This window comes from Chamaea fasciata, unplaced genomic scaffold (assembly GCF_029207755.1).
Source record: "Chamaea fasciata isolate MVZ Bird 193981 ecotype frontalis unplaced genomic scaffold, bChaFas1.0.hap1 SCAF_4, whole genome shotgun sequence".
NCBI lineage: Eukaryota > Metazoa > Chordata > Aves > Passeriformes > Sylviidae > Chamaea > Chamaea fasciata.
Window position 1 is genome coordinate 66,262,453 of NW_027094089.1, and position 26,096 is coordinate 66,288,548.

The 26,096-nt window shown below is 38.1% G+C and overlaps 1 protein-coding gene across 2 annotated transcripts in view; it reads left to right on the forward strand.

Annotated features, from left to right (window-relative positions):
- Positions 1 to 16,136, forward strand: part of EFNA5 (ephrin A5) — a 209,087-nt gene extending 192,951 nt beyond the window's left edge. For both annotated transcript variants that reach the window (XM_066181846.1, XM_066181847.1), the window contains exons 3-5: positions 6,267 to 6,332; positions 6,718 to 6,798; positions 11,967 to 16,136. In XM_066181846.1, coding sequence (XP_066037943.1) covers positions 6,267 to 6,332; positions 6,718 to 6,798; positions 11,967 to 12,088 — 269 coding nt within the window. In that variant the 3' untranslated portion in view covers positions 12,089 to 16,136. The remainder of the gene's footprint in view (positions 1 to 6,266; positions 6,333 to 6,717; positions 6,799 to 11,966) is intronic.
- The last annotated feature ends 9,960 nt before the right edge of the window (positions 16,137 to 26,096 follow it).

A 26,096-nucleotide genomic window follows, 5' to 3' on the forward strand; every position in this document is an offset into this window, starting at 1 on the left:
TATTTTTTTAAGAATGGAGTCATATGTGTGCTCCCAGAACAAAGCTTTTGGTGATGGGTTGGAATGAAAGACCAGGCATGCAAGGACTTTTAATTTAAACTAAAGTATTGGTGAAAGAAGTGGTTTCTGTAGGAGCAGTATTTACCTATTTTAAATTTTTTTGTTTTGAATTGTACAGAAGAAAATTATCTATAAATCCTTACAAGTAACTTATTTTTTGATAAATGATTTTGAAAAATCCTTTATTGTCCTTAGATAGGGGTCTTAATATGCACACAGAGGAGTGCTTTATTGATTGATTTAATTCTAGCTGACTTTTTCAGTTGTACCATTTATGCAAATTTTAAACTTTTTTTTCAATCTAAACTGTGAGAAGAATATTAATAACTAATTCTGCATTTACCTGGCTAATTTGCATACATTTGTGTTGTACGGTAAATCACTTGAAAACCTACTGGGGAAAGGCTGAGCTCTTCTAACAACTAATAGGCTATTTTTTTCTTCTGACTTGCACAAATTGAGAAATATTGCCTGTGGCAAACGTAATGGAAAACTGCATTTTTAATGCTTTCACACATACTCATTTCTGTTCAAAGAAAGAAGCAGATGACTCTTCTTAAAAATAAAACTTTCTAAAGCTCTGTAGCTGACACAGGATATTGGATGTTAAAATACTTCAGGTTGGTGGAGTTATGATTTGCAGGTTGTATAAGGTTACCTGGGTATTGGATTTGACTAATGGGAGTGCTATTGTGCCTGAAAGGGCTAGAGGCAAATCACAGCTATAAATATTTTCTCCTGAAGAGATTGTCTGTAAATTACAGGTCTAAGAGAGCACATAGACTGCGTAAATGTGGGTTTCTGATCTACAACATCCAACATCCTGTGTAATGAGTTGCTGCAGATTCTCTCTTTGTGGTGTTTCTCCAGCTAGTTACAGAAGTTGTATGTGCAACCCTTTTGACTGGGCAGTAAGTGTTAGGTATTTACTCAAGGTAGATGCATGTGGCATCTTGATTTATTGTGCTGGAAAGTTCTGAATTGATCCTCTATTGACTTCCCAGTCTGAAACAATACATCTGTTCAGTGGCTGTGGTTGTGAAGCCCTTATCAGTGCCAGAGTTTGTGTAACAGAGGGTGTTGGTAGTATTACGTCTGCAATGAACTGAGGTGAGATCTTGGCATGATTTCTCACTGCTTGCCTGCAAGGAGACCCTGTTTGCTGGATTTCCTAGCAGACAGCAGAAGAAAACATTCGTCACATTTTTCAAAAATGCAATGAGAGCATTGCCTTGTCTCCTGTGTTTCACAAACGGTGCTTTATAATTAATCCCTTCGGAGAATACTCCAACTGAACTGGTAATAGAAATTGAAATACAAAATAGCAAGAGAATTGCCATCTGCAGAGTATCTGCAGAGGAACAGCATCTGCAGAGGACGTTGTGTTTCTTCTGCATAGGGAAATGATGCTGTTTACCAGTGTCCCCCCATTCTAAACAAAGGTGCTGTTGGAGTGCCTTAGATAAATGGAGTGCTATTTCCAACTGAACCAGTTTCACTTTCTAATAAGGCCCACAGTGGCTTGTGCCATGATTGTTAAATGTCTTTGTATTGCTAAAGGAGGATTTGAACTGCATTTGTGATTTTTTTTCTCTGTATCTGGATTTCCATTTTAGGGAAAAGTGCAATTCTGTAATTAGAAAGTTAAGAATGAGTGAGAAGGCAAGCAGAGGTAACAACTGATTACATATGAATATCAATAAATAGGATGGTTGAGTCACTTTAAATGTGGCACCTTGATAACTTGCTTCTATGTTAGAAACTTAGCCTCAGGTATTCACCAAACTGTTGCCTCTCTTAGGGAAGGAAATAATTACTGCTTTTGTCACATCAGTAGCAGGTCCTGATACCTAAGTTACTTTTGAATTTTATTTATTTTTTTCATTTACTTATTAATTAGCTTATTTTGTATACTGATTAGTCCATATAGTGATGACTTCTTGAATGAGTTTTTGGGATTTATTGTAGTAAGTTGAACTGCATAACTGTTTTTTGTATATGTTATTTTTTTGTTCTCTATCTGCAGCTTTTGGCAGTCACTGAATAACTCTGCTAATTGTTACCAGACTGAGGAAGGACATAACCTGTTATTTACATCTAATATATTTATAATGTACCATGTGTTTTCTAGGTGAGAACTACTTAGGAATGAGATGTGGGAGTTGTATAATTTTTATATATATTTAAATATAGCTAGCAAATACAGAAATATTCATGGTTTGGCTGTAGATGAGGGAATAATTTTCATCACTCTCTTTCCTTTTGTTACAGGGTATAAAAGTAGTAACCAGAAGTGGTTCAGAGACGAGAAATTTTCCCATCTAATTTGTCTTTATAGGCTGTTTTTGGGTCCAGCTTGGACCTAGTCCTGTGTGCAGTAGTTCATTGTATGGGTTTTTTTTTCCTAGTTCAATGAATGTAGATGGAATTCTCATCTGAACAATACAGAGCTCATGACTTAAATTTTTTCTCAGTTGTGGAATTTTCCTATTAAAAAAAAAATAATGAAGAGACCAAACCAGTTATTTTTATAATCATTGAGATGTTTTCAGGCATCATGTGATTTCAGAGGGATTTTAGTGTTCACTTTCTTCTCACCCCAAGTCTTTGTGTAACCATGAGGTCTAAAACGTTTTCTTTAAGAGAGGAACCCAGGAGATTTTCTTGAAGTTGCTGGTAAAGGTGAGGTAGGGCAGGGGATGTGGGAAGTATCATAGGAATTGTAATAGCATGTAGGAACTAGCAAAAATTCAGAGTTCCTCTTCTGTTTTCAGTTGTGATTCTTCCTGACACAAACTGAACAAGTTAGATCTTTTCCAGTCTAATACCATTAATGGAAAAAGAAGTGGTATGACCTATTTGTTCCTTATAAGGGAGTTTTTTCAAAGAGGTTTGTTTGTTTGTTTGTTTGTTTGTTTTGTTTGTTTTTGTTTTTGGGGAGGGTTTGTTTGTTGTGTTTTTTCGTTTTGTTTTGTTTTTTGGGTTGGTTTTTTTTTGTTTTGTTTTTTTGGGTTTTTTTTGGGGTTTTTTTTTTTTTGTGTGTTTTTTTTGTGTTTTTTTTTGTTTTTGCAGCAAGGATTCAATTGCCTTTTTTTTTTTTTTCCTTGGGAATTCTGACTTTTGAAATGGAAAGTGTTACTTGGGACAGGTTCAATTAGCATCAGAGGCTTCTTGCTCTCATAACTGGGCTGTGTTTTATAGCTAATATGGCCTTTAAAATGGGCAAATATAAAAGCCTTGTAGCAAAGCCTTAGGGTCTAACCTGGTTTCGTTCAGGAAGGAAAATGAAATTTGTTGTCGTATCACCTAGAAATGACATATTTTCTTATACTATAGCTAATTTCAGTGGAATGTAGCAACAACAACAGTGGTTTACCTGAGAAGCAACTTTAACGGATCCCAGCTGAAAAGGAGCAGTTCTCTTTCTCCTTTCCTGATCCTTACCAATGGGTTAAACATCTGGTCATTTAAAACAAAAACTAACATTGGTGAATGTTTTTTTTTCTTTTAAGATGAAAGGGAGAAAGGAAGAGGAGGGAGGGTGGAAGAAAAGAAAGGAAGAAAGAAAATTGATTGCAGTCATGCATCTTGGCAAGAAGCATTTAATTTCTCGGGAAGGCCAAAGAGGTTGCAATCTATCCCTTCATCTTCTTGGTCTTGGTTGTTAAGGAAGATGGAAGTGCTGAAAAATGATACTTGATTTTTTTTTTTTTGTAGTCATTTTTATTCCTTCTGACGGTGTAAAACCCTGATTAAAGAGGCATCTTTCTGAGTTTATGGCAAATATTGACAATACGTAATTTGAAGAAGAAAAGGACTATTTCATATTTCTCACTAAGACTGTGCCAGTTTCTGGAATGATGATTTAAGTACAGCTGTTATAGTTGCTATAGGACAGTTCTTCATGATGTACTCTATAGTTGCAAGAGAGTATAAAGACTGGTGGAAAAGATTTCAGTAGTGAATGGATTTTAATACTTTTTTCTCAAGAATTTTCTCTAGCTATTATTTGCTCCTCTGTGTGTGCTGATATTGTGTGAACATACAAACACCAGTATACAAAGCATTAATTTTCTGTTTTTCCAGAAAGAATATATTTTATTTCCAGATGGGATATTATTAACTCCTAGCTATCCTAGCTAGTCACTGGTATTCTAGTTAGTCACTGACTGACAAACTATTCTGATAAACTGCAGTTTAAATAAGCAAAACATGCTTATTTTATGGACATAAGCAAGAGCATGTAAGCATCAAAGCAAAAACTTGCCTTTAAATAAATGTATGCCATAATGCATTTCTGAAATAATTTTCCAGCAGAAAAAAATTGTCAGTGATAAATTTACTGTAGGGATTCAGTTTTGTCTTATGTTGCAAATATGATTTTTCACCTTTATCCTAGTAATTTGGTAATGAATATAGAATTCTTATATTTTGAGAAATATACAACTGCCTGTTTAGTCTTAACAAAGTAATTAGCCGGTTGCATATATTCCATGAGGGCCACCGAAAGGACGCCATTTCCTGAAGGTAGCCACAGAGTGCAAATATTGTGCCCTAAATAATACACAAATTACTGTAAACTCAGTGGAGTTTCTGACTTGGTAAGACGCTATAGTCAAAGGCAGCTGTTAACTCTTAACTGCTTGGCATTGTGAGGGAGAGCATCATTCCTACATGCTTTTAACTACAAGAGGGGATCAATTTTTCAAGCACTTTCAAGATGCAGAATCACGACATGAGCTGTATTAGATTCTTTACTTTGCTCCTTTTTTAATGTTTGTACTAAATTTACTAGTTCTTGGTAAGTTCTAGGAAAAATCTGATGCCTGCCCTGCAAGAACATCATTGAAGCCTTAGGAAATTTATTTCAAATTAGTTGAGGAGCTGTTCAGGTGTGAGTTTAACATGAAGACAAAGAATTCATATGTCTCTGTATAAATCATTTTAATTGTTTGTCACACACAAGGACAGAATTTATAAAAGTGGATGAAATAAGGGGAAACAGAGGAAACTAACATCTTGTCAGCTCAATCATCTTTTCTGTTAGTGGCCATCTAATGCAAAATGCAACTCATTCTGCCCTAATACATAGATTTTGAATTCAATGAAATAAAAGCTACTCGGCAGAGCTACAAGTAATTTTTTTAGCAATGGCTCTTGAGGAGTTTTCAAATAAAAAAATGTGAATGATCTTTCCCACGTGAAAATCTCCACGCCCAAGTCAAATTGCTTGGTTGTGTATTATGGGCCGATGTACAATATCAAAATTGCAGATATTGAGGAAATTTACCAGTGTGTAAATATTGGCAGACAATGCTCAAGGGACACCTTGGTGGTGAGAGATAGGCATATTTCCCTTTTACATTGTATTTTGGGTCAAGAATGGTTATAGGAAGGAAGTTTTCACAACAGCACCTTTTTCTGTGAAATAAGTAGTTGCTGCCACTAGACCTTTGTGGGTGACCTTTTGCATTAGGGCTAGACATATTTCCACTTACTTTTTTTTCTTCTAATACAGTAAGTATTCCTAAAAATTAAATACTTTGAATGGGAAATGATGAGGGAGGGCAGAAAGAAGGAATAAGTTGATTTTAGTTTGTTAGCTGTATAACATGGGGAATCATATTTTGACTGAAGCAAGATACATATTTTCTCAACAAAGACAGATGCTTATGGAGACGGAGTTTGCTGTAAAATTTAGTGGTGTGTATTTCTACTGTGCTTGAAGTATATAGATAGTTCCATTTTTACCACTGTCATCTTTGGTGTAATTTTGGTTTTTCATCCCTTTTTGGGTTGCTGAAGTCCATGGCCTAATGTTTCAACGTTGACTTTTCTCTAAGTGTTCTATATTCTGAAGTATTTTTTCAGTGTGAGCACATGCATTATAGCAAAAAACATATTAAACAAGTATTCAAGAAAAAGATGTGGAAAGGTGAAAGGAGGTAATGAAACATTGAAAATAGCATGGGCTTCACTTCTTCAATGTAAAATAATAATGAAATTAATTTGAATAAAACTGCAGTTTATGCTTTTGGATAATCAAGCTACTTTGTGCACTTGAAGTCCTTATGTTCAGGGATTGAAGTGTGTACAGTCCTTAAGATAAAGGGAAGAGAAAGAATATTTTATTTCAGAACAAAAGATATTTTGGATTTTCACTATCATACTCTTCCACTTATTTTTCATTTGTCTTCATTTTGCAGCTTCTGCAATCCCAGATAATGGAAGGAGATCCTGCCTAAAACTTAAGGTGTTTGTGCGACCAGCAAGTAAGTTCTTCAGCTTAAGTTTTTGAGGGTAGCCTTCTAGCACCTGCTTTACTGTGTGGTCTTTTTTTTTTTTTTTTTTACTGTTAAATCTTGTATCTGTTCTGTACATACAGCAATGTTTGTGTTATAAATTTCTATGTATTTTCTTATCATTTTTCATAAAACTTTGTTTGAATAACTTGGCAGTTGCTAACTTGTTTTTTGAACTTTGTACAAATGGAAGACTTATACATACTGGCATTTGGACAAGTGCCACAGGCTTTAAAATACGAATATGCTTAATTATGTATGGTAAATAGAGAAAAAAATGAGAGGAAAAAAGAAAATGGGGAGTGTAAGGGTGTTTCACTAACATATTTGGCTGTTATCTCTATTTTTGTTATAGACAGCTGTATGAAAACTATAGGTGTTCATGATCGTGTTTTCGATGTTAACGACAAAGTAGAAAATTCATTAGAACCAGCAGGTTAGTATGCTTAGAGAATATCTTTTAACAAATGCATGTATCCCTCTGGCGTTTCAGTATTTTTTTCCTGCTCTCTGCATGCTTTGCATGGTACAACTGCCCTGCTTTTGCACATTTCCAGCAGTACTAATATAGCTTATGGTATATTTCCTGTATCCTTGTTTAATGCAGGGAAGTAAAAATGTTGCTTTATTTGTTTTTTCGGGGTGACATGGTTTAGTGAAATTTGGTGTGTGCCAGTGTAAAAATTTCCACCACTGTCCTGGAGCCACTTGGCCATCCAAGCCAAACACGCAGATCATATTGGCAACACACTCTACTTACTAATCGGACTCAAAGTTTTAGAAACAAAGTCAATGGGCACACTTCATTTATTATGTGGTTATTGCCCTTTCAGAAAAACAGGACCAGTGCTTGTTGAATGCCAATGCATGACACAGGTATTCAACTAATGGAGTTTTTATTTAAAAAGAAACTAGTCCTTTAAAATTATGTATAGTTGTGTGTATACTTGGTTAAGCAAAGTATCATTTTACATATGTGCATGTATACACACTCACACACACTGATATATAGATAAATATATAAATACAAATTCCTCTCCTGCTTTTATTGAAGCAAACTGAAGTTTTGGGGGCTTTTCTTGCAAAATACTGCCTTAGGAATAAGGATGCTCCTCATCTGCCCAGGGGAAAGTTCCATTAACCTCCACCATCAATCAAGCTAATGTGTCTCCATACGGAAAGTGCATGTGTATTGTTTGTGTGGATGAAGCTTGTGACAGATAGAAGTATATAAATCTAGGAATATGAGTAACCTGAATGACTAAAAAGGAGTTAAAATTAGGTAGGTATGTAGGAAAAGTATTTGCAGTAGTGGTAGACCTGTTCATTTTATATGTACCTACATACTGCTCACTTATTGTATTACAGCCTCAATAATTAAAATAAACAGTCAAATACACAAATCATATCAGAAAATATTACACACATATTGTTTAGTACATACCCTAAAGAACAGATTACTGAATTTTTTTCTCCTATGCTATTTGAATATGAATCAACACTCTCTTTACATATAAAACAACATATCCATTTTTTTCTCTTTTTTATATGTGAATCCTTTAATTAAAATTCATTAGTTATATGTAACTATAATAAGGCTTTTACAGTTTAGCTGGTTTAAATTATTTATCTGTGAATAAACAATAGAATTTATTATTTTTCTTTAAAATAATTTTCAGATCTTTCCTAAAAATTTGGAGTTTGTGAATCAAAGATGTTCTCTAAGTAAATCTAAATACAAGGGTAGTGCACTTATATTGGTATATTTGTACATTTATTAGCAGCATTCTTCTACTGAAGACACTAGGATGTTCTCTCACTTTCTCTACCTATGAATTTGAAACTCAGTGCACCTTTTTACGTTTTGTGACTTGGTGAACATGGTCTAAGTAATGTATTTGTTACTGCTTGCAAAAGAGATCATCTGAGCAGCACATGCCTGATTTTAGTAACCTTGCTAAATTTTTGTTTCAGCAGTGCTTCTGACTTCCTGCTGATTGGCTATAACTAGCTAACATCATCACAAAAGCACATCATTAGAAAGCAGCAGGCAAACGAGGCAAGCAAAATCAAACAAAGAGCATCCTGCCGTCTGAGATGAAATATTGTTTGTGTTATCAGGGGGAAATAATAGCTTTAATGAGAAGGTTTGGTACCACAGAATTCCCACTTCTGATATCCATGTATATTTGTATTATTAATTGGGCCATTCACCATTAGATAGTCACTCTGAGATGTGCCAACTGCTGTCACATTTCTCTGTTGTTGGTCTCTGTTAGGGTTGCTGCTGCCTTGGTGGATTTCATTGCATGTGTTCTGTGTCTTGTACTAATTTACATGTCTCTGATGAGCATCTTCTGCTTCTGTGCTCTCCTCTAGCCTGACACAATCTTCTTCCAGAGTAGACAGAAGAATTAGAAGGCAGGAGGGTCATGTTCAGCGGATTACTCACTATCATCTTTCTTGTAAAAATCACCATTTGTGTGATTTTTGAACCATTGTACTTTCACTGGTTTTGTTTAGAAATTTGTAGGAATCTACAGTGATTGCACTTTAACAAGTGGTGGAAGTAGTTGGCTCTGTTCCTATTCCTTCACTCTCTTTCTCCTTAATAATAAAAAAGAAAAAGTCCTTTTAACAAAAATTGCAGCTGTGCCTGTCTGAAAGTTATACCTGAAGCATGTGATGTAAGGCTGTGTGATCTCAAAAATTCATGGCTGTCAAAATACTTTTTTCTATATTGCTGGTATTCCCAGTGTTTAGTAGTGACCTTCTGGATTTTACTCGGGAGTCTTTTTATCAATTGTCTTCAGTGTTTCAAATGGAGCAAACCCTTTTTCCCAAGCCTTAAGGGCTGCGCAGTTATGACTCTGCACCTCCAAGGAAAATCATATTTGTAAAGTGATTTTCATAACTGCAGATGAATTGTGTTCTAATATATGAGTGCAGAAACCTTGCAACAGCAATCCTTGCAAACCTTGAGAGAAATCCCAGATGATTTCTCAAAAGGAATCCCTTAATGTTACATGGAAATTAATTCTTGTGTGAAGAATGGCTTTATAAAAATGGCATCATAGAATATCTCTGTACTTTTCATTTAAGAGAAGTAATCTTTTTTAGCTTAGTGCTTTTTCATTGAGTTTTTCTGCAGTAGCCAGTGTTCCAGTTGTGGCAGTATCTGATAGTCGGAGAGAATGAGGATTTATTACTTCTATACACTAGTTCTGCCCTATTGTGTTTTAGTGCTGACTCACTGATGTAATTAGGCCAAAATTTTTGACATTCAGTGTTGCAAATTCAGACTTCTTTGCAATTCTAAAGGTAGAAGGTAATACACATTATTCTCCTGTGTAGTTTTTGTTCATCAGCTGTGAATAAATGTTTCTAAATTGGGAGGAGCTAACTTTCAATATATGGAGGGAGGTAGAACTGACAACACGGGGATGTTTTTTCTCTGTAACTTCTTAAATATGTTTTAATTGAGAAGCAAGCTTTTGTGAAGTACTTTATTGCCATTGCAGTGTCATCATAATGCAAGATTGTAACTCAGAAGTGAAATGTGGAACAGCTTTTGGTATTGATGACCACTGAAAGTAGCAATTTCAGAAGCTAGCATTCACTGATATTTTTAGATTCCTTTGGAATAATTCTCGAGGAAAAATACTGGGGCCTCGTTTGGGCACAGTATGCATGGGAGAGTCTCCTTGCCATACATGGTGTGGAGCTGCAACTTAGGCCATTCCAACCAGACTTTGCCACTGGTGCCACAGAATCACAGAATGGGTAAGGTTGGAAGGGACCATCTGTTCCAATCTTCACACACAAGCAGGTCCCCTGGAGCATGTTACTAAGGATTATGTCCACATGGCTTTTGACTCGCTCCATTGAGGAAGACTCCACACCCTCTTTGGACACTGTTCCACCCACACAGTAAAGAAGTTCCTCCTCTTCAGGTGTAACTTCCTGTGCATCAGTTTCTGCCCTTTGTCTCTTATGGTATGGATTGGCACCACCAAGAAGAGATGTCTCTTTCTTACAAACATGAACATATTTACAACTAATCAGTGCTTGCTGTTCATACTTTTGCCTTGAGCAACACTGAAACCTGTTGATAAGCCTTATGTGATTATAGCATCAAATAGTGCTGGAGAAAGTACATGTGATAAATTGCTAATTCAGTTTACTGTGCATCTTGCTGCGTAACTGAGCTGGGGCTGAAGAGCCTAATAACCTAAATTATGCTAAGTGCTCTCCTGATTTCGTGCTAGGTGTCAAGGGTATGAAAGGGAGGGAGCTTGCTTGTAGCTAAAGCCAAGTAACATGAAAGGCTCCATGACAAAGCAGCATGGTGATCCCAGTGTCCTGACTCCTGCTTCCCTTAGTGCCTCCAGCTGGAACTGCTCAGGTCTCACCCAATGTAATCCTGGCAGTGCAGTATTTTGAGATGAGCGGTGTGAGACAGAAACATCATGGACACATTTTATCACTTATAAAATAAGGAGTTTATTGCAATAAGTAGGTGAGATGCTATTAATTTTGCTGGAAGCTTCGGTGTTCTAAAATAAACTTACAAATACCTTTTGAGGCCACTTCACACTTCCTAAAAAGGCTTGGCCTTTTCCTTTCATTCAAACAAGAGCTGATTTTTTTATGGCAAGCCTCAGGCTGATTGCTTTTTTAACAGCTAAATTAGGTGGCTTTGGATATGGAGGATATGGAGGCCTTTGCAGAAAAAAATACCACTGCTATAACAACACCAAAGTTGATTCTGACTTTGCCTACCTTTTCTATTTTACAAGCTGTGGCTTTTAGACTGATCTTAAGCTTACAAAAACTAAACAGGGCTTTATTATGTATCATATATTTAATATTTGCTACCTTGTTTTCTGCTGCCACTAATGCATAAGCATGTTTTCCTAACTCAGCTGGTTCTTTTTTTATTAGTTCTAGCAGCATATATGTAAATCCCTATGTTGTGTATCATGAAAGGTAGTGAGATTTTCCAGATTGAGTATATATTCTATAAAATTGGTGACTGTTATGTGCTAGCCTTCAAAATTTTGTTTCAAAAAAGAAGGAATAATGTTACAACTCCTGCTTATCCCCAGGTGCAAAATACTTGAGTGGAAATTTTGTGCGTGGAAGGGTTTGGGCTTACGAGCCATTATTTTAAATTCAGGAGCCAAAATCTATAAATGAATAAGGAGACTAACTGCAAAATTAATTCCAGGCATGTGCAACACTTTTGAAAATCAGGTGTTTTTATTTAGCTGCCTCCCAACTGATGTTGCTATTTAATGAGACGCCCAAAGCTAGAGCCACAGTGTTTTACTGAACAGGAATCTTTCATTCCTCAGTCTGCTGAAATCAGATTTACTTTCTGCTCCTCTGGTCTTCAATGGGAGTTTTGCCAGTAAGAAATGCAGGACTTGGCCCCAAGTTGGTTACATAATAAGGTATTACACGCTTGTGGAAGTCAGTGACAGGACAAGGTTCATTGCCCTATTTCATAAAGGCACTGAAATCTACTTACAGTTGTCAGCTCAGTGAGAGTTTATTAAGGATGCAAAATCTCATTGGAATGTATGCTTTCTGTTTGAACAGATGATACCGTACATGAGTCAGCCGAGCCATCCCGTGGTGAGAACGCGGCACAGACACCAAGGATACCCAGCCGGCTTTTGGCAACTCTATTGTTCCTCCTGACAATGCTTTTGATATTATAGCACAGTATGCTCCGGCAACCTGTCACAGAAAATATCAGGGTCTTGGAACATCAAAGATCCACCTAACTGCTCATCCCAGGAAAGGGACTTTGTTGTTTTTGCAGATGTCAAATTGTTATTTTTCCTTTTTCTTCTCCCTTTTAGCCTGAACTCAGCAAAAATTTGAAGGGGATAACTAGCTTCAGCGCCCACCCCTACCTACTCTGTGACTTTCTTAACCCCTCCATATAAATAAAAGGACTCCAAATGAAAATGCCAAACTATAATAGTGACACTAGTGATTCTTATTTTCCTCTGCATTCTCCTTTAAGAAGTCACCTCTGTTAGCTCACTGTGTCATCCATATGTGGACGAGAAAGTGTAGTGGCAGACGCAGTCAGTGAGGGATAAGGGAAGCAAGTGAAAACCTAGGAGAGTCTTTCTCTGCGATACAACATTTATGCCTTCTCGTTCAGCACCGTAAGGTGGTCATGAAAAGTATTGTGTCACAATGTCAGGACTGGAGGGGAGATATTAAGAATAGACATAATATAACACCATTTCCTCCAGAAGTTTCTAAATAAACAGGCTTCTGAAAGGGGAAGATGATGTTTCTTATAGGACTGTCTTGAAACATCTTTGACAGTAAAATTTTTGCTCACAAGTAGACATGCTGTCTTTGGTGAGAGGAAAAAGTTAGCATTTAGGAATGTTAGCACACAGCAGGCAAGGTCAGATTTAGGAAACTTCACTGGGGGTGTGAGTGCCTCTGTTATTTCGTTTTAAGGGGATAATGCACACCGGCTTATTTTATTTTAAAACAAATCACCGTGGTGCTAAAATTTTTTTCTTGAAATACAGAGGCACTTTTGAGAATAAAGTGACCTTCCCCAGCGCTGACTTAGTAGCTGATAGCCTTGGATGCTGCTCTGGGTGTTAATACGTGCTAAAAGAGGACATCGGTGGCCAGAGGGAACATGTTTGGGACACAGGATCTCCAGTGTTCTCTTGATTTGTCTCTCCTGTAAGTTCCTCAATCATGGAAATAAATCACATGTAGAAGAAGCCAGGGCAGTCTAATAGCTTTGTTTGGTGGGGGGAAAGAAAAGAAGTGTGGAATAGGAATTCAATGTTGATTTTTTATCTTTTCCCCTTCCAGCACAGTTTGAAGAATAGAGGAAACGTGTTTATCAGCCAGAGATAAACTAGATGGGCTCCCAAAGACTTAACAAAATATTTTTTTAAAAATCCACTAGAATAGAAAATACATTATTTAGATATACTTTATGCTGAAAGTGAGTATATATGCTTGTCCTGTTTAAACATGTGAGAGAAGTGGTAACCCTTGATGCAATTAGGAAATGGGACTGTCTTGTTTGATGGAATTAGGAGTGACCCTGTTTAAGGAATCTGAGCCTTGGCTAGCAAAACTTTAAAAAGTAATTTGCCAGGAAGTGCAAGCCTTGGGGTACTTTTTGGCTAGGCTGTCATGAAATTTGGACTGCTAAGCATAATCAGTGACATTTCAGACCCAGACTGAAACAGAGCTTTTCTGACCAAAACTGTGGTAATTAAGTTAAATGTGAAACAAAACATGGAGCATATTAAAGCAAAACAAGATTTTTCTGTATTAATTATGAAGAAAAATTATGCCATAACAAAATTGAGTGATGCCATTAGTGGACACCACTTCCTAGGCTTTTTATTTTTAAATGAAGAAAAGCCTGCCAGAAGTTGAGGCAGGAGAGAGGAAAATAAATTTGATATGTAAAAGGAGGTTTTATGCATGCTGAGCTATGACCTGGGCTTGCCTGATATCATACATTCTCATAAATAACAGGGCCTGTACTTACAGGAGGAATGCAGGAAAATTGCTCTAGTGTGAAGTGCACATAATAAAGGTACACAGTCCAAAAAGTGAGGGAAGTCATCATGTCATTACAGGCTGTCTGTAATTTGCTCTCTTTAAGGTGTATATACTCGATACACGCACTAATACTTTCTGCAGGTAGGAATTAAAAAGCTTTGGATGAGGTGAGCTTAATCAGAATGCATCTTATCAAATGGATTATTAGCCAGAGTATAGATAATATTGCATGATGTTTAACCGTATTAAAATGATTTATAGTAATTGCAGGCAATCACACAGGTAGTGCAAATTCGATGTAGAAATGGTGACTTCATTTGTCATCTTTTGTCTCTGAATGATGTTGAAGACGTACATTTACCCACAGCAAAGGATTTTCACTAGCATTACTCCTGATGAAACTCACCCCTTCCTACTGTCCCAGAGCCTTGCTGTGTAGGTGAGGGACAAACACAAGCGATGATCCCTGGGCTGCCCAGCATGGCTGGGAGCAGCGTTCCAGGCACTGCCAGTTTCATACTTGATGGCATTAGGCAATCCCAGTCATACCAAGTACATAAATGCTGGTGAGTTTTGTGTTGTGTTACAAACCTCTGGATGCTTTAAATGCAGATGTTGCTGAAAATTAAGGGGTTTGTTGCTCCCTTACCCTTCATCTGCCCCTGCTCAAGTCTGAGGTACTGATTCTCCCCAGCCTAAGTGGGTTCCTTGCACCCATGACCTGCACTCCTGGCTGCCAAGGTCATTGCAATGTGAAGCAGGCAAAATAGGGATCAGCCAGTTTAGTGGATACTGTGTATCCTTCAGTAGACAAGGTAACATTTCGTGTTAGTTTAGAATATTGTTTTGTACTGTACTTACCTGGATGGCGAAGGAAAGACAAGTAAAACTTAAAGCTATGTTCTTTAAATTCTGTATTATTAGCAACCTCTGTTGTATATAGTGTTTGATAATAAAGTATTAATTTGATTCTTATGTCTTTTGTAAGTGAGAACAATAGACTTTCAGGATATTAAAATCACATGTTGATTACAAGACAGAGCTTTGAAGCTTCAAGTGTGATCATGGCTGAGAACTGAGAGACAACTGGCCATGACACTGCAGCATACAGGACTCATCTTTGAAAATCGTTCATCTGTTGCAAGACTTCACAATGTCAAGACCTGGAACAACATGACTTTTGATGATCAATGTTTTGTCCTCGGTGTTTAAAGGTCTTACGTTAGAATTCTGTGGTTTCCGTGTTAGTTTTGTTCTTTTGTATCATGTTTGTTTCTAAAAAGGCTTTGGGGATATAACAACTTTTCTGTTATTTTGTTTGTTAGTTTCTTTTTAATTTGTATTTTTTTTCCTCCTGTTTTCTTTCTGGATTTGTTCCCATGAATAGTTTTTTCCAGAAGGGATCTTGCCAGTGTCATGTGAGTTATAGGTATGTACTTGGTTCCAAAGGACAAATTTGGGAAGTACTGAGAGTAGTTGAGTAGATTGTTTCCTTTCCTCTATAATTGTGGAAGGAAAATGGTTGTATTTGTACCTGTTGATTCCCACTCCTAACCCTCAAAACTGAACTTAATCCATTGCCTTATGAGCGCAATGGTTCAGTCACTTTCAGAGGTTTAGAGTGTTAACTCTTCCCCTCTTTTCATTACACTTGGATTTTGTAATCACCAGTTTTAATGTACAACCCTCTACACTTCTCTTCCCTCTTCCTGCCCTGCCTCCTCTCCCACCCTCCTCCTTTTTTAATTTGCTGTGAATGGACAGATCTGTTTCTGGTCTGGCATCACTGAGTTTTTCCCATGCATTCGCCCTCAAGCTTCTCAGATGTGAGACAAATCTCCGTACAATAGGCTTGCTGCCATTGTCTGTACAGTTTAATAGATGCTGGCATGTTGGAGGTTACCCATGAGTCTGCAAAATCTGCTTACCATGCTTACTCTTGACACCCCATTGAAGACACTCATTGTGTATGCATCTGGGTATGAAAGTCCAGCTCAGTGTGGTCCTGTGCTTGTACTGCCCTGCTTTGCAGTTTCTTTGCACTTATTCATTGAGTGCTGTTTTTGAAATGCTTACATTATATAAACGTAAAAGAAAATGTTAAAACCAACTCGAACCCCCTTCCCCATAAGATCTGTATTTGTATATACACGTGTCCGTACAATTATACTTAAATAAAATTAAAGATTTTCATCATTTTAATTGGTTATTTTAGACTACATTTTTGTTTCATTTCCTGCATTTTCATTTTGTGGGCTGTTTGTGCCTACCTTACCCATAATCATAGAATGGTTGGGGTTGGAAGGGACCTTTAAAGGTCTTCTAGTCCCATCCCCCCACAATGAGCAGGGATATCTTCAATCAGGTTCCTCAGAGCCCTATCCAAACCAATCTTGAATGTTTCCAGGGACAGAACAGGTGATGAGAGGCATATGTATGGGAATGGGTGAAAAATGCACGTTATGGGCACAAAAACTGAGTATCTAGAGTTGTAACTACCAATGTCTTGGCAAATCTTCACTCTTCACCCTTTTTAATGTGTTTAAAGCTCTTCCAAATGCTTAGGAGGGTAAGGAGCTGTATCAGCCAAGTGGTGGTACATTACGTGGTTTCCATAATCACTTTGCCCTGTGCTGGGCCTCACAAGCAGTCTTCCCTGAGTAACAAGTGGTTGTAAGGTGCAACTCTTACTTCTTGAAGACTGGAGCCAGCCCCAGAATTGTGCAAACAGGGCAGCTGCAGTCCTCCTCTCCTTAGGATGTCTCTCAGACGGCTAAAGAGATGAGGTTGGAAGGGGCTTTGAAATATCAGCCATATCTTTCTTTACCAAAAAGGCTCAGAGCAGCCAAGCCTAATGAATTGGGAGAATTTGACCAAGGGCTCTTCCTGAAGGGAAGGGGAAGAAAAGTGGTGGAAGCAAGAAATTGGATAGCTTTCTCCACCTCCTTCCTTCCACGCTGCCCCCAGAGGCTGATGTAGTAGTGCCTCTCAAAAAGTACGGGACTGCATTGGCATTGACTTGTTTTTAGGTATGAAATAGTTGTCTTTGGCAGTGTCTACTCACTACCCATATGACAGGTTGAACCTGAGAATTTAGGTCATAAAAGGTGGGAAGCACATACCAAAACCTGTAGTACATGCACTGTGCATTAAAAACTGCTGTAATTACACTGTGTTAGCATTAAACTCACAGAAAGCTTTTTTTATATTTAATTAGTTGACAGGGAAACAAATACTAATTATAACTTACTCAAACCTTCCTTAAAAATGAGAAATGACAGCTTGGTGAGAAGAAAAGTGTGTCTGAGTATTTGATACGAAGAATTGATGCACTATTTTTTTTTTCCTCTGGAGCTGTGATGTTACAACCAGGACAGGGTTATAAGTGACACATGTTCCGTATGTTTTAACATAATAGCCATGTCCAGAAAATATCCTGCAGTCTGACACACTTAATAGCCCTTGCTCAGAAGACACTCTCCTTTTGCTGAGAACGGTATTTGATTTCATTTTTCTGCATTAGTGTGCACAATGGGCGTTTGTACTGCCTCATCTTCCCTTCCGCAGAATATTTCTGCTCACAGAGTAGCTCTGAGGGCATTCTTAGGAATACTCAGGTGTGCATCATACTGCTATGATATGATTGTGTGCCAAAGTGTTTTTATTAATTTAAAACAAAACTTTGATTTATACAGGTTCGAGATGTGGTAACCAGCTGGGATGGTTAAGTTTTTTACAGGCTTTAACAGCACAGGAATGAAAAGTGCCTCCTTCCTTATAACTCTTATTTTTATTAGCATTTGCCCTTACTGGGAAGTTTAGTTTAAAACCTGATTCAACTTTATATTACAGGTGTATGCATAAGAGCTCAAACCGAGTCTTCACTGTAAAAGCTGCAGTGTGGATTATACGTGGTTATATGAGTTTTATTTCAGGACATATGATTTGCCTCTGCTAATCAAATGACCTGAAATATCAACAATTTGAATTTTTGTTTTCATTTTCCCTTAGACCACATAGAAGCTTTTAAAGAAAAGTCTTTGTTGGATGAAAAAGTAAAATCTAAGGAAAAAAAAAAAAGATACTACAAACATTGTTGTGCTAAGTAGTTTTTCTGTTGGTTTCCTCCCCCCAGATAAATCTGTTAGCTGACTAATACTGTCAGTCATATTTCATTTGGAAGAATTCAGACCACAAGATGACTCTTGTAGCCACCAGCACATCTTGAAACACTCATTTTTCCTATGATGGTTCTTCAAGCAAGTTCTTAGGTCATTTGGTTACACAAGGAGGAATATAAATATAAGAAATTGCAGGGTGGTAAGCTAGGTGTGTATTTGGAGGAAAAGAAGAATTTTCTGTTTTCCTAGTACTTTGTGAATGCATACAGTGAATCCAAGATCAAGAGTATAGAGTGATTTCTAGATGCTTCTCCACCTTGTAATGTATCTCTGAGAGATGGAAGGTACCTCCTGCTGTATATACAATCTCAAGTGTCACAGTTCTTGGATAAAGCCAGTCTCTCAGTTCTTATGTTCAAAGCCTGCTCTCCCTAAGTGCTATTTTGTGGGACTTGCCAATATATACTTTCCAGTATTAATTTTAGCATTTAACACATTCATCTATTCACAGTCAAAGCACTGTTGACAATAATGAAGTTTTTGTCTGGGTGATATTTGTAAAAGGAAAGGTCGAGTAAATTGATAGAATACAGAAGGTCTAAGTATCCCTCAGATCCTTGTTCTGCTGAGGACCAACTGTGCCTTTTATTCTCTAACTACTGTAAGTTAGGGTGTCTCAACTAATTGCTTGACTAATCACTGACCACTAGTACAAGAAGTTTATGGGGCTTTGTTTTTTCTCTCCTCACTGTCACTTTACCTAGAGCTGAACAAAACAATAAGAAGCCTAGAAACAGCAGAAGCAAAGCATCTTGAGGCCTAACATGGCCTGAAGTCCCAACCCATTTACACTTGAGTATTGTATTGAAATAAACGAAGTGTTACATATTGCAGATGACAAACTGTGATCCTGCAACAACTATCCTTGTCTGAGGAGGGTCAGAAGAATCAAGCCCTTGGCTGGGTGTGAATGCTTCAGTGGAAACTTGATATGCTGTGTATTACACAGCACTGCGTGTATCCCAATGCTTCTGATCACTACAATGAGACTGAAGAAGGTGTGGGGAAGAAAGAGCTTATTGAGTCACAGATGGCTGAGCAGCAGTGGGAAGTATACAGCAGACTTTAAGCCCAGAAAGTAGTTACTGGTGTAAACTGCCTGTGAGTAGACTTGCTTGTTTGTGGAAATCTGTAAAAACATGAAATAGAAAACCTGGAAAGTGCCTGATTGTATTCTCTGGTCTGTGCTTGCAGAAATGAAGGAAAGATTTCCCACTGAATCAGGCCAACATTTCTCAGTCGTGAAAACTGACTAGAATGTAAAAATGCACACCTCACCTTGCTGTTCTAAAACAGGAATAACTTGAAAGTCCTGCACTCTTCAAGGCTTCTTCTGAAGCTGCTGCACGTGGAGCTGGCAGCTCCGTATTTTCATGAACCAGACTCTCATGAGAGGTCTCCAGCTGCTGAGCTGCTAAACTCTGTGTAGCAGATGTTTTAATGATAGTTTTTAGAATTTGTTTTGGGAATAAATTTTGTTTTTATCTCTGCCATCAAAATGAACTTGAAGCTGGAGTGAAGAGTGTAGATACAGTGATTTTCACAGGGCAGAACACAGCTACATTTTGATTTACCCAGCTGCGGAGACAAAAATGGCAGTTCTACATTAAGAAAGGATTGAACAAGAGTCTGGACCGTGCACAATGATTAAACTTCAAATGTGAGGCAAAGCTGGATAAACCCATGCAGCGATGCTTATCATGCTTTCTACTTTAGTTTTACAATATCCTGGTTCTTGTACATAATTGCATTACAAAAGGCCTTGCATTCCCCTTGGCAGAGACGCCAAAGCAAGTGTGCATATCATCCATCTGAATTCCTGGTGAATTCATGCCCCTTTTGTGATTGTTTATTTCATTAGTTATTCTACATTTATTTGCAGGTAAAAAGAAAGGAAAACTCATGCATACTTCCTGTGCTCTGGTCTCATTAACCAGATTTCCTCAAAACTCTTGTACTCCAGAGAAGTTTTGCCAAGCAGTTCAATGAAATGCACATGGTATGAATATTTATGCTGCCTTAATGATCAGATTTTTGCATCCATGAATAATAAAGGTTCTAACAAGAACAGATAACAAGATTGGCACAAAACAGTGAAGTGGTTAATATAGCAACCTCTTTGTTGCAGGATTCCCCTGAGAGCAGCAGACTGAGCAATCTTCCTCCCCTTCCTCTTCCTCTAGCACCAAAATTAGTCTGATGGGACATCCAGATCCTCCATATAGCTTTGCAGAAAGCAGGTGTTTTATCTAAAACTGGTTCTATAGCCCGTCTTGCATGCTTGTTTTGAGGAAGCTCAAAGGTTTTTGACTAAATGTCAACTTTTGAACACGATTTTCATTTCAGATGCTCTCCAGCAGCATTTGCATTTGAATCTGAAGCTGCCACTTTGCTTGGTCTTTTCAGCGGCAACTGGCTGACAAGTGTTTGCATTATTCAGAAATTTGGGGGGCTGCAAGTCAAAGCAGCAAGGTTTTCATGAGCTGAGGTAGGAAAGGGTAATCATCTCAACTCCCTGTGACAGCTCAGTGATGCTGAAGTGCGGTGTTTTGAGGTCTGTCTTTTGTGAGAATCAGGGAAACTGCAAGGTCCTGAAGACCATAGACCTCATTTTACTTGCCTGTATCTGCAGCTGCTAAAAGCCTGATCTCTTCAGGGTTAAAGTGATATGCTCTAAGTTCATGATAGCATTGTGCTTAGAGGGGACATTGAGCATTTTACTATACCCTGGTGTGCAGGACGTGTGGGAGCAGGTGCCAGGTGATTCACGTGTATATTAGCAACATCAAACCAGCAAACTCCCACTTACAGGATATGCTCACCCTTTCTCTCTCAGCTCCTCCCTGTGCTGTGCTGTTGACAGTCTGCCTGGCTACCACCCCAGCTCAGTGCAGGTGTTGGTGGGGATCCAGGACAAATACTCTGCATTCCGTGTTTTTGCCACTTGTAGATATGAAAACCATTTGCCTGAACTTTGATCTTTGGCCAAACCTGTCCTTAAGGCTGATATTCATGGCTGATAGTCAAGGTTGCCTGCCACTAGACATCTTGTGAAGGTCAGGCCTCAAACTGGGCCACTGATGGCAGCCTTGCCCTCAGAATAGGTGCTAAAAGATTCTTCCAGTAGTAGCAGGCCTGGAAAAGCTGCCTAGGGCTAGGTACTGCAGTCTAGATGAGTCAGGCAGATGATATCACAGATATTTGGAGAAAAAAAAAAAAAAACTAAATAAATCTGCTTTTCTTAAAAGAAGAAAGGAAATAGAATTTCAAGCAAAACAGCGACTTGAAGTCACAGATTAGTGCTTTTAAAAAGTGTTACTTAATTTTATTGATTTAATGGATGAACAATCAGGGAAATAAAAGAAGATTTTAATCTTAAATGCAGACTAAAATAAATAACAATATTGCCATCTTCTGCATGTACAGGTTTATTTGGTGTACATCCAGCATATTGAGAAGAAAAAAAGACTTCAGATTTTAAACAAAGTTTTTAAAGCATTTTTAAAACTTCCATCAAGGAGCAATAAGCTTGCTATGAAACAAACAGAACCTTTTTTTCTGTGTGTTTATACATGACACACAACCAGTATAGTGGAGCAAGTTATCACTGACAGTATTATCTGGATGTCTTGTCACTGCTTTTGTCAACTGTTTGCTCTTTTTGCATCCTTTCAGTGGAAACTGAAGGAAGTGGAAGCTATTTACTTTATTTCAAACATAATTAAAACAAGGAAATTGCAAAGGAGTAAATTAAAATCTCAGGCACTACCATAGTTTCAGCTCTCTTAAGCAACAGATAACTGTCTAAAAATGGAGTTTAATACATTAAGAATAATAAAACTCTTCTGTTTTGAGATGTAGGCTACCTGCTTCTGCTTCAGAATGCTGAGTACTTTACCAAGTCTCTGTATTTCCCCTCTTCTCCTGAATAAAATGTGAAGTCTGAAGAAGTTGCTGTGGGCAAGACTAGAATGAAAACACACATCTCTTCCACGTGAAGCACTTGTTGTATTTGCAGGAGCAGGGATATATGTAACCTAGGACAAATCCTCATAATTTATATCCCAGCACTAAATCTGTGATGGAGGAATTGGAAAATCATTGTTTTGTTAATGGAAAAAGAAAATGCAGGCTTGCAATGAAATTGGAAGGGGTAGGGGTGGGGGAGATGGGAAGTGAAAGAATGTCCTAATTGGATGTCCTACAGAGAAATGAAAAAAGAGAACCATTCTTGTGGTGGAGCATGAGGGTGTGGAGGTTCCCAAGCGGAATCATCTGAAGGAGGAAGAAAACACACAGTGACTCATTGGGCAAGTAGTTTCCATTTGGAAAAAATAGGCAAGAAACATTAGCATGTCAGATTTGGGAGCTGTTTGTATCAACACAATACACTGCTTATTGCATATACAGAATGAGTGATACCAAGTCTGGAAACTAGCATGCCACATCTAACCTCAGAGTATTCATCGCTTGACAAAAAGGGCAGGAGAAAAACAATGCAAATGTTTGAAATCTAGCAGTAAACAGAGAGGAACTTTCTGAACTGATTACCTGGTGCTATGCTGTGATCCCTGGCTTTTAACTTCTCATGTGTCTTCAGTGAAATTAGGAGAGAAGGTTGTGTATCCAGTAGGAATTCTGTCTAAAGGGCATGCTGGAAAGAATCAAATTTAAGCACTGTATCATCAAACAAAGTGTGTCTTGTAAGCAGTCCTAGTCCAGCTACCAACAAATAGACTCACACACCACTGTGCCGTACATACCCAGCAGTGTAATTTGCCTATCCGTTTATTTTCAGGGAATTGTTAATTCTACCAGTAAGATGTAAAATAAAAACTTAGGAGCAGAATTTGAATATTTTGAAACAGAGTTGTTGAATGGACAGGGAGCAAGAATAGGTAGGAAACCACAGCAGAATAAAGGAAATACATTTGTCATTCCTTGTGAGCCAGCGTAGTCTCTTCCTTTTGCCCAGCTCCTGGAACCAGTCACTTCTTAGTAAACAAGATCAAGAGAATTCCTGTCAGTAACATTATGCTGCAGGAGCAGTGGCCAGAAGAGATCCTGTGACAAATTTGATTGGGTTTGAGGTGTGGAGACAATCCTTGCTGAAAAGTCTTTGCACAAGCAGAGCTCATATGATAGACTGTTTGTAATACAGGAAGGTGACCATGGCTGTGGCAGAGTACATATTTATCCGTCAAGTCTCCAGGCTCTAAGGAACACTGTAAACCCACTGTGCCAAGCCTGGCTATTGAACATAGGAAAGAGCATTTTGCCCAGAAAAGTGGACTGCAACAGGGTGAGGGCACACTGGGGACATGCAGGGGAAGACAGAGGCAATAGCCATTCCATGGGCTGCCAAGTTTCCACTTCTTTCCAGACTGAGGTTTTCCCATATGAAGTCGGCCTGGCACTCCACACAGAAACAGGGAGACAAGAAAACCCCCTAAGACAAATATATTTTAACGTTATGATCAGAGGTTGGCATTTCTCCCTGGCTGGTTCCCAAAATGATTTTAACGTACTATTTTTCTGCTCCTTACCCTCTCCCCACGCAGCCTGTCTCTTTGAAACTCTTGATACATTGTAATTAACTTTGCTTTGGCCACATTTCTGTGATGGTGAAGGGAAGGATGGAGCATTCTGTCTAGCAGGTAGATATTCCCCAAATCGGGAAACTCTCCTTGTATGATGTATGTTATGTGAGTAGAAACAATCACAGCCAGAAAAGGGCAGTGACAAATAGTGTAGTCTTTTTAAATGGCTCCTAGGCATTCTCTCTCTCTCTGGTCCAAAGATCTAGTGGGGTTTTTTTCTTAACCAAAATTCTTTGACCTCTCACTGAATTTGTTTACTCAGTGTGATTTCCATCAGATGGGCAGTGACCTTGTTTTCTTCTTCAAGCCTTTTTTTTAAGTATTATTTCAGACTTAATTCTGTGCTGTCACATCACATGCAGCCAGCCCCATATGCTAAGAAACACAACTGGGAGGCTAAAACCTCTTGTAATGCCTCACACTCAAAAAACACTCATAACAAGTCTCTCTAAAATATCCTGCCAAATGGCATCTTTGTAAATCTTGCTGTCTAACATCACAGAAGGGAGCAGACAGCAGAAGCTCAGTGTGCAGAAGTAGGAGCAATCACCAGTTACCCACCTGAAGCAAACAAGTAACTCAGAGTGCTTTGCAGATCTGCCCACTTCTTTTTTTACATGACAATAAAAATCCTTTTCCATGGCTGTTAGAACTAAAAACTTGGAAAAATAAGAATGGTTGGAAGGTGTAAAAAATTAACTAAGATTTTGGACTACATTATATAATCCTACACTCTTTAGGCAGTCAGATTGGTTTATTTTAAAATTAGCTGCAATTTGCATAGCATATTTTACTGTTATAATTCAATGTCTGTATTTACAGCCATGTCACAACAATGTAGGATATTCTTTTTTATTTTTCCCTTCAGCTGGAGTTTATGATGTGTATGAAAACTGAGTGTAAGTCATGCACTGTTTGTTCCAAAAACGTGAACCAGATGAAGAGACACTGAGATGTCTCAAGTTTAGAACACTGATGTTGTAATTCCAGCCTCCAAGAATCAGTGTCACTAACTCTTTTTTTCTGCCTCTTAACTGAACAAAGCAAACCTTTTGGAGCAGACTGATAGTTTGAAATAGCCAACGATGTGCACACACTCCAGTTCTAAATTAAGGCTGACCAGAAATCTGCTTAAACAACATGACACTTTTGTTTTTTACATATTCATGCAGGAACAAAGAAAGCAGTGAATGCCAATGTCCTGCAGAAATAGTCAGCTACAAGCCCTGTAAATCACTCCATGAACACACTGCTGCAAGAGAACAAACAGAAGAAAAGGTCATTTCACTGTATTTTTATTTTGGGAGGATTTAAGCTCTCCCAGTACAGATACATCTTTGCTTTCCGGTAGAATTGCCACATAGCAACACTCCTGAACCTCACATCAGCAGAGATGGCTGGACAGGAATTACCAGAACAAAATTCTCAGAGGCCATGTGTGGAGGCTTCAAACTCCAAAAGCTGTACTGGGGACACATCTCAGCCTGTCAGGATTTGATGCATAAGCATATTATAGTGAGACAGATGAAAATAATTTCTGATTGATTTGTGTGAAACTTTTACTTTGTCCAGCATAAGCCCAGCTATAAATATACATTTAAAATAAATGTATTTGTTAACATCTCCATAGCTTGATGTTCTTTAGCACTCTTCTGTCTGACTACATAAAAGAAAAAAAAAATCAAATCAACACACAAAAAATACCCCAAAACAAACCCATAACCAACCGAACAAAGAAGTTATGAAAATATTTCTACAAAAGTTTTGGGGTGTCTCTTCTCCATTTTTCTAAGAAGTGAAGTTGAGAAAATGTTAGTGACACAAATCTGAAGCTGGCTGGTTGATCTGGCAAAAGTAGATATCAGAGTTGCTTCCTATAAGAGCAGCAAGTCTTTCAGACTGTGTTTGATAAACACAGACCATGGGTCTCTCATCCTTTGTTTGCTGTCATCTTGATCCTTTGTGGGACAGAGAGAAAATACAGAATGAAAGCAGACAGAACAGCAGAGGGTAACAGAGAGGACTGTACGTGTTTTTCAGGTTGAATTTCAGCATCTGACCAATTAACACTGATTCTTTGGATATATTAACATGATATAGTACTGGGGTCTGTGTCATCTGGCTGAATGGGCTAATGGTAGCACTGCTGTGCTAGGGTAGCAAAAAAAATGACCTAAACAAACCTTTCCAAGGGAGCCCCATATGTTAGGCCCACTGTGTCCACACAGACATACTGATGCCTAAAACTGTCCTGTTCATACCTGTATCCCTATCCTCTGTTTCTATGAAGAGATGCTCTTTGTTTTCTACTGTCTTTTGTTATTGGAATAAGCCAGTTTTGTTCTGGCAGAAAAGCCTTTGGAAATGAGATGAACAAGGTT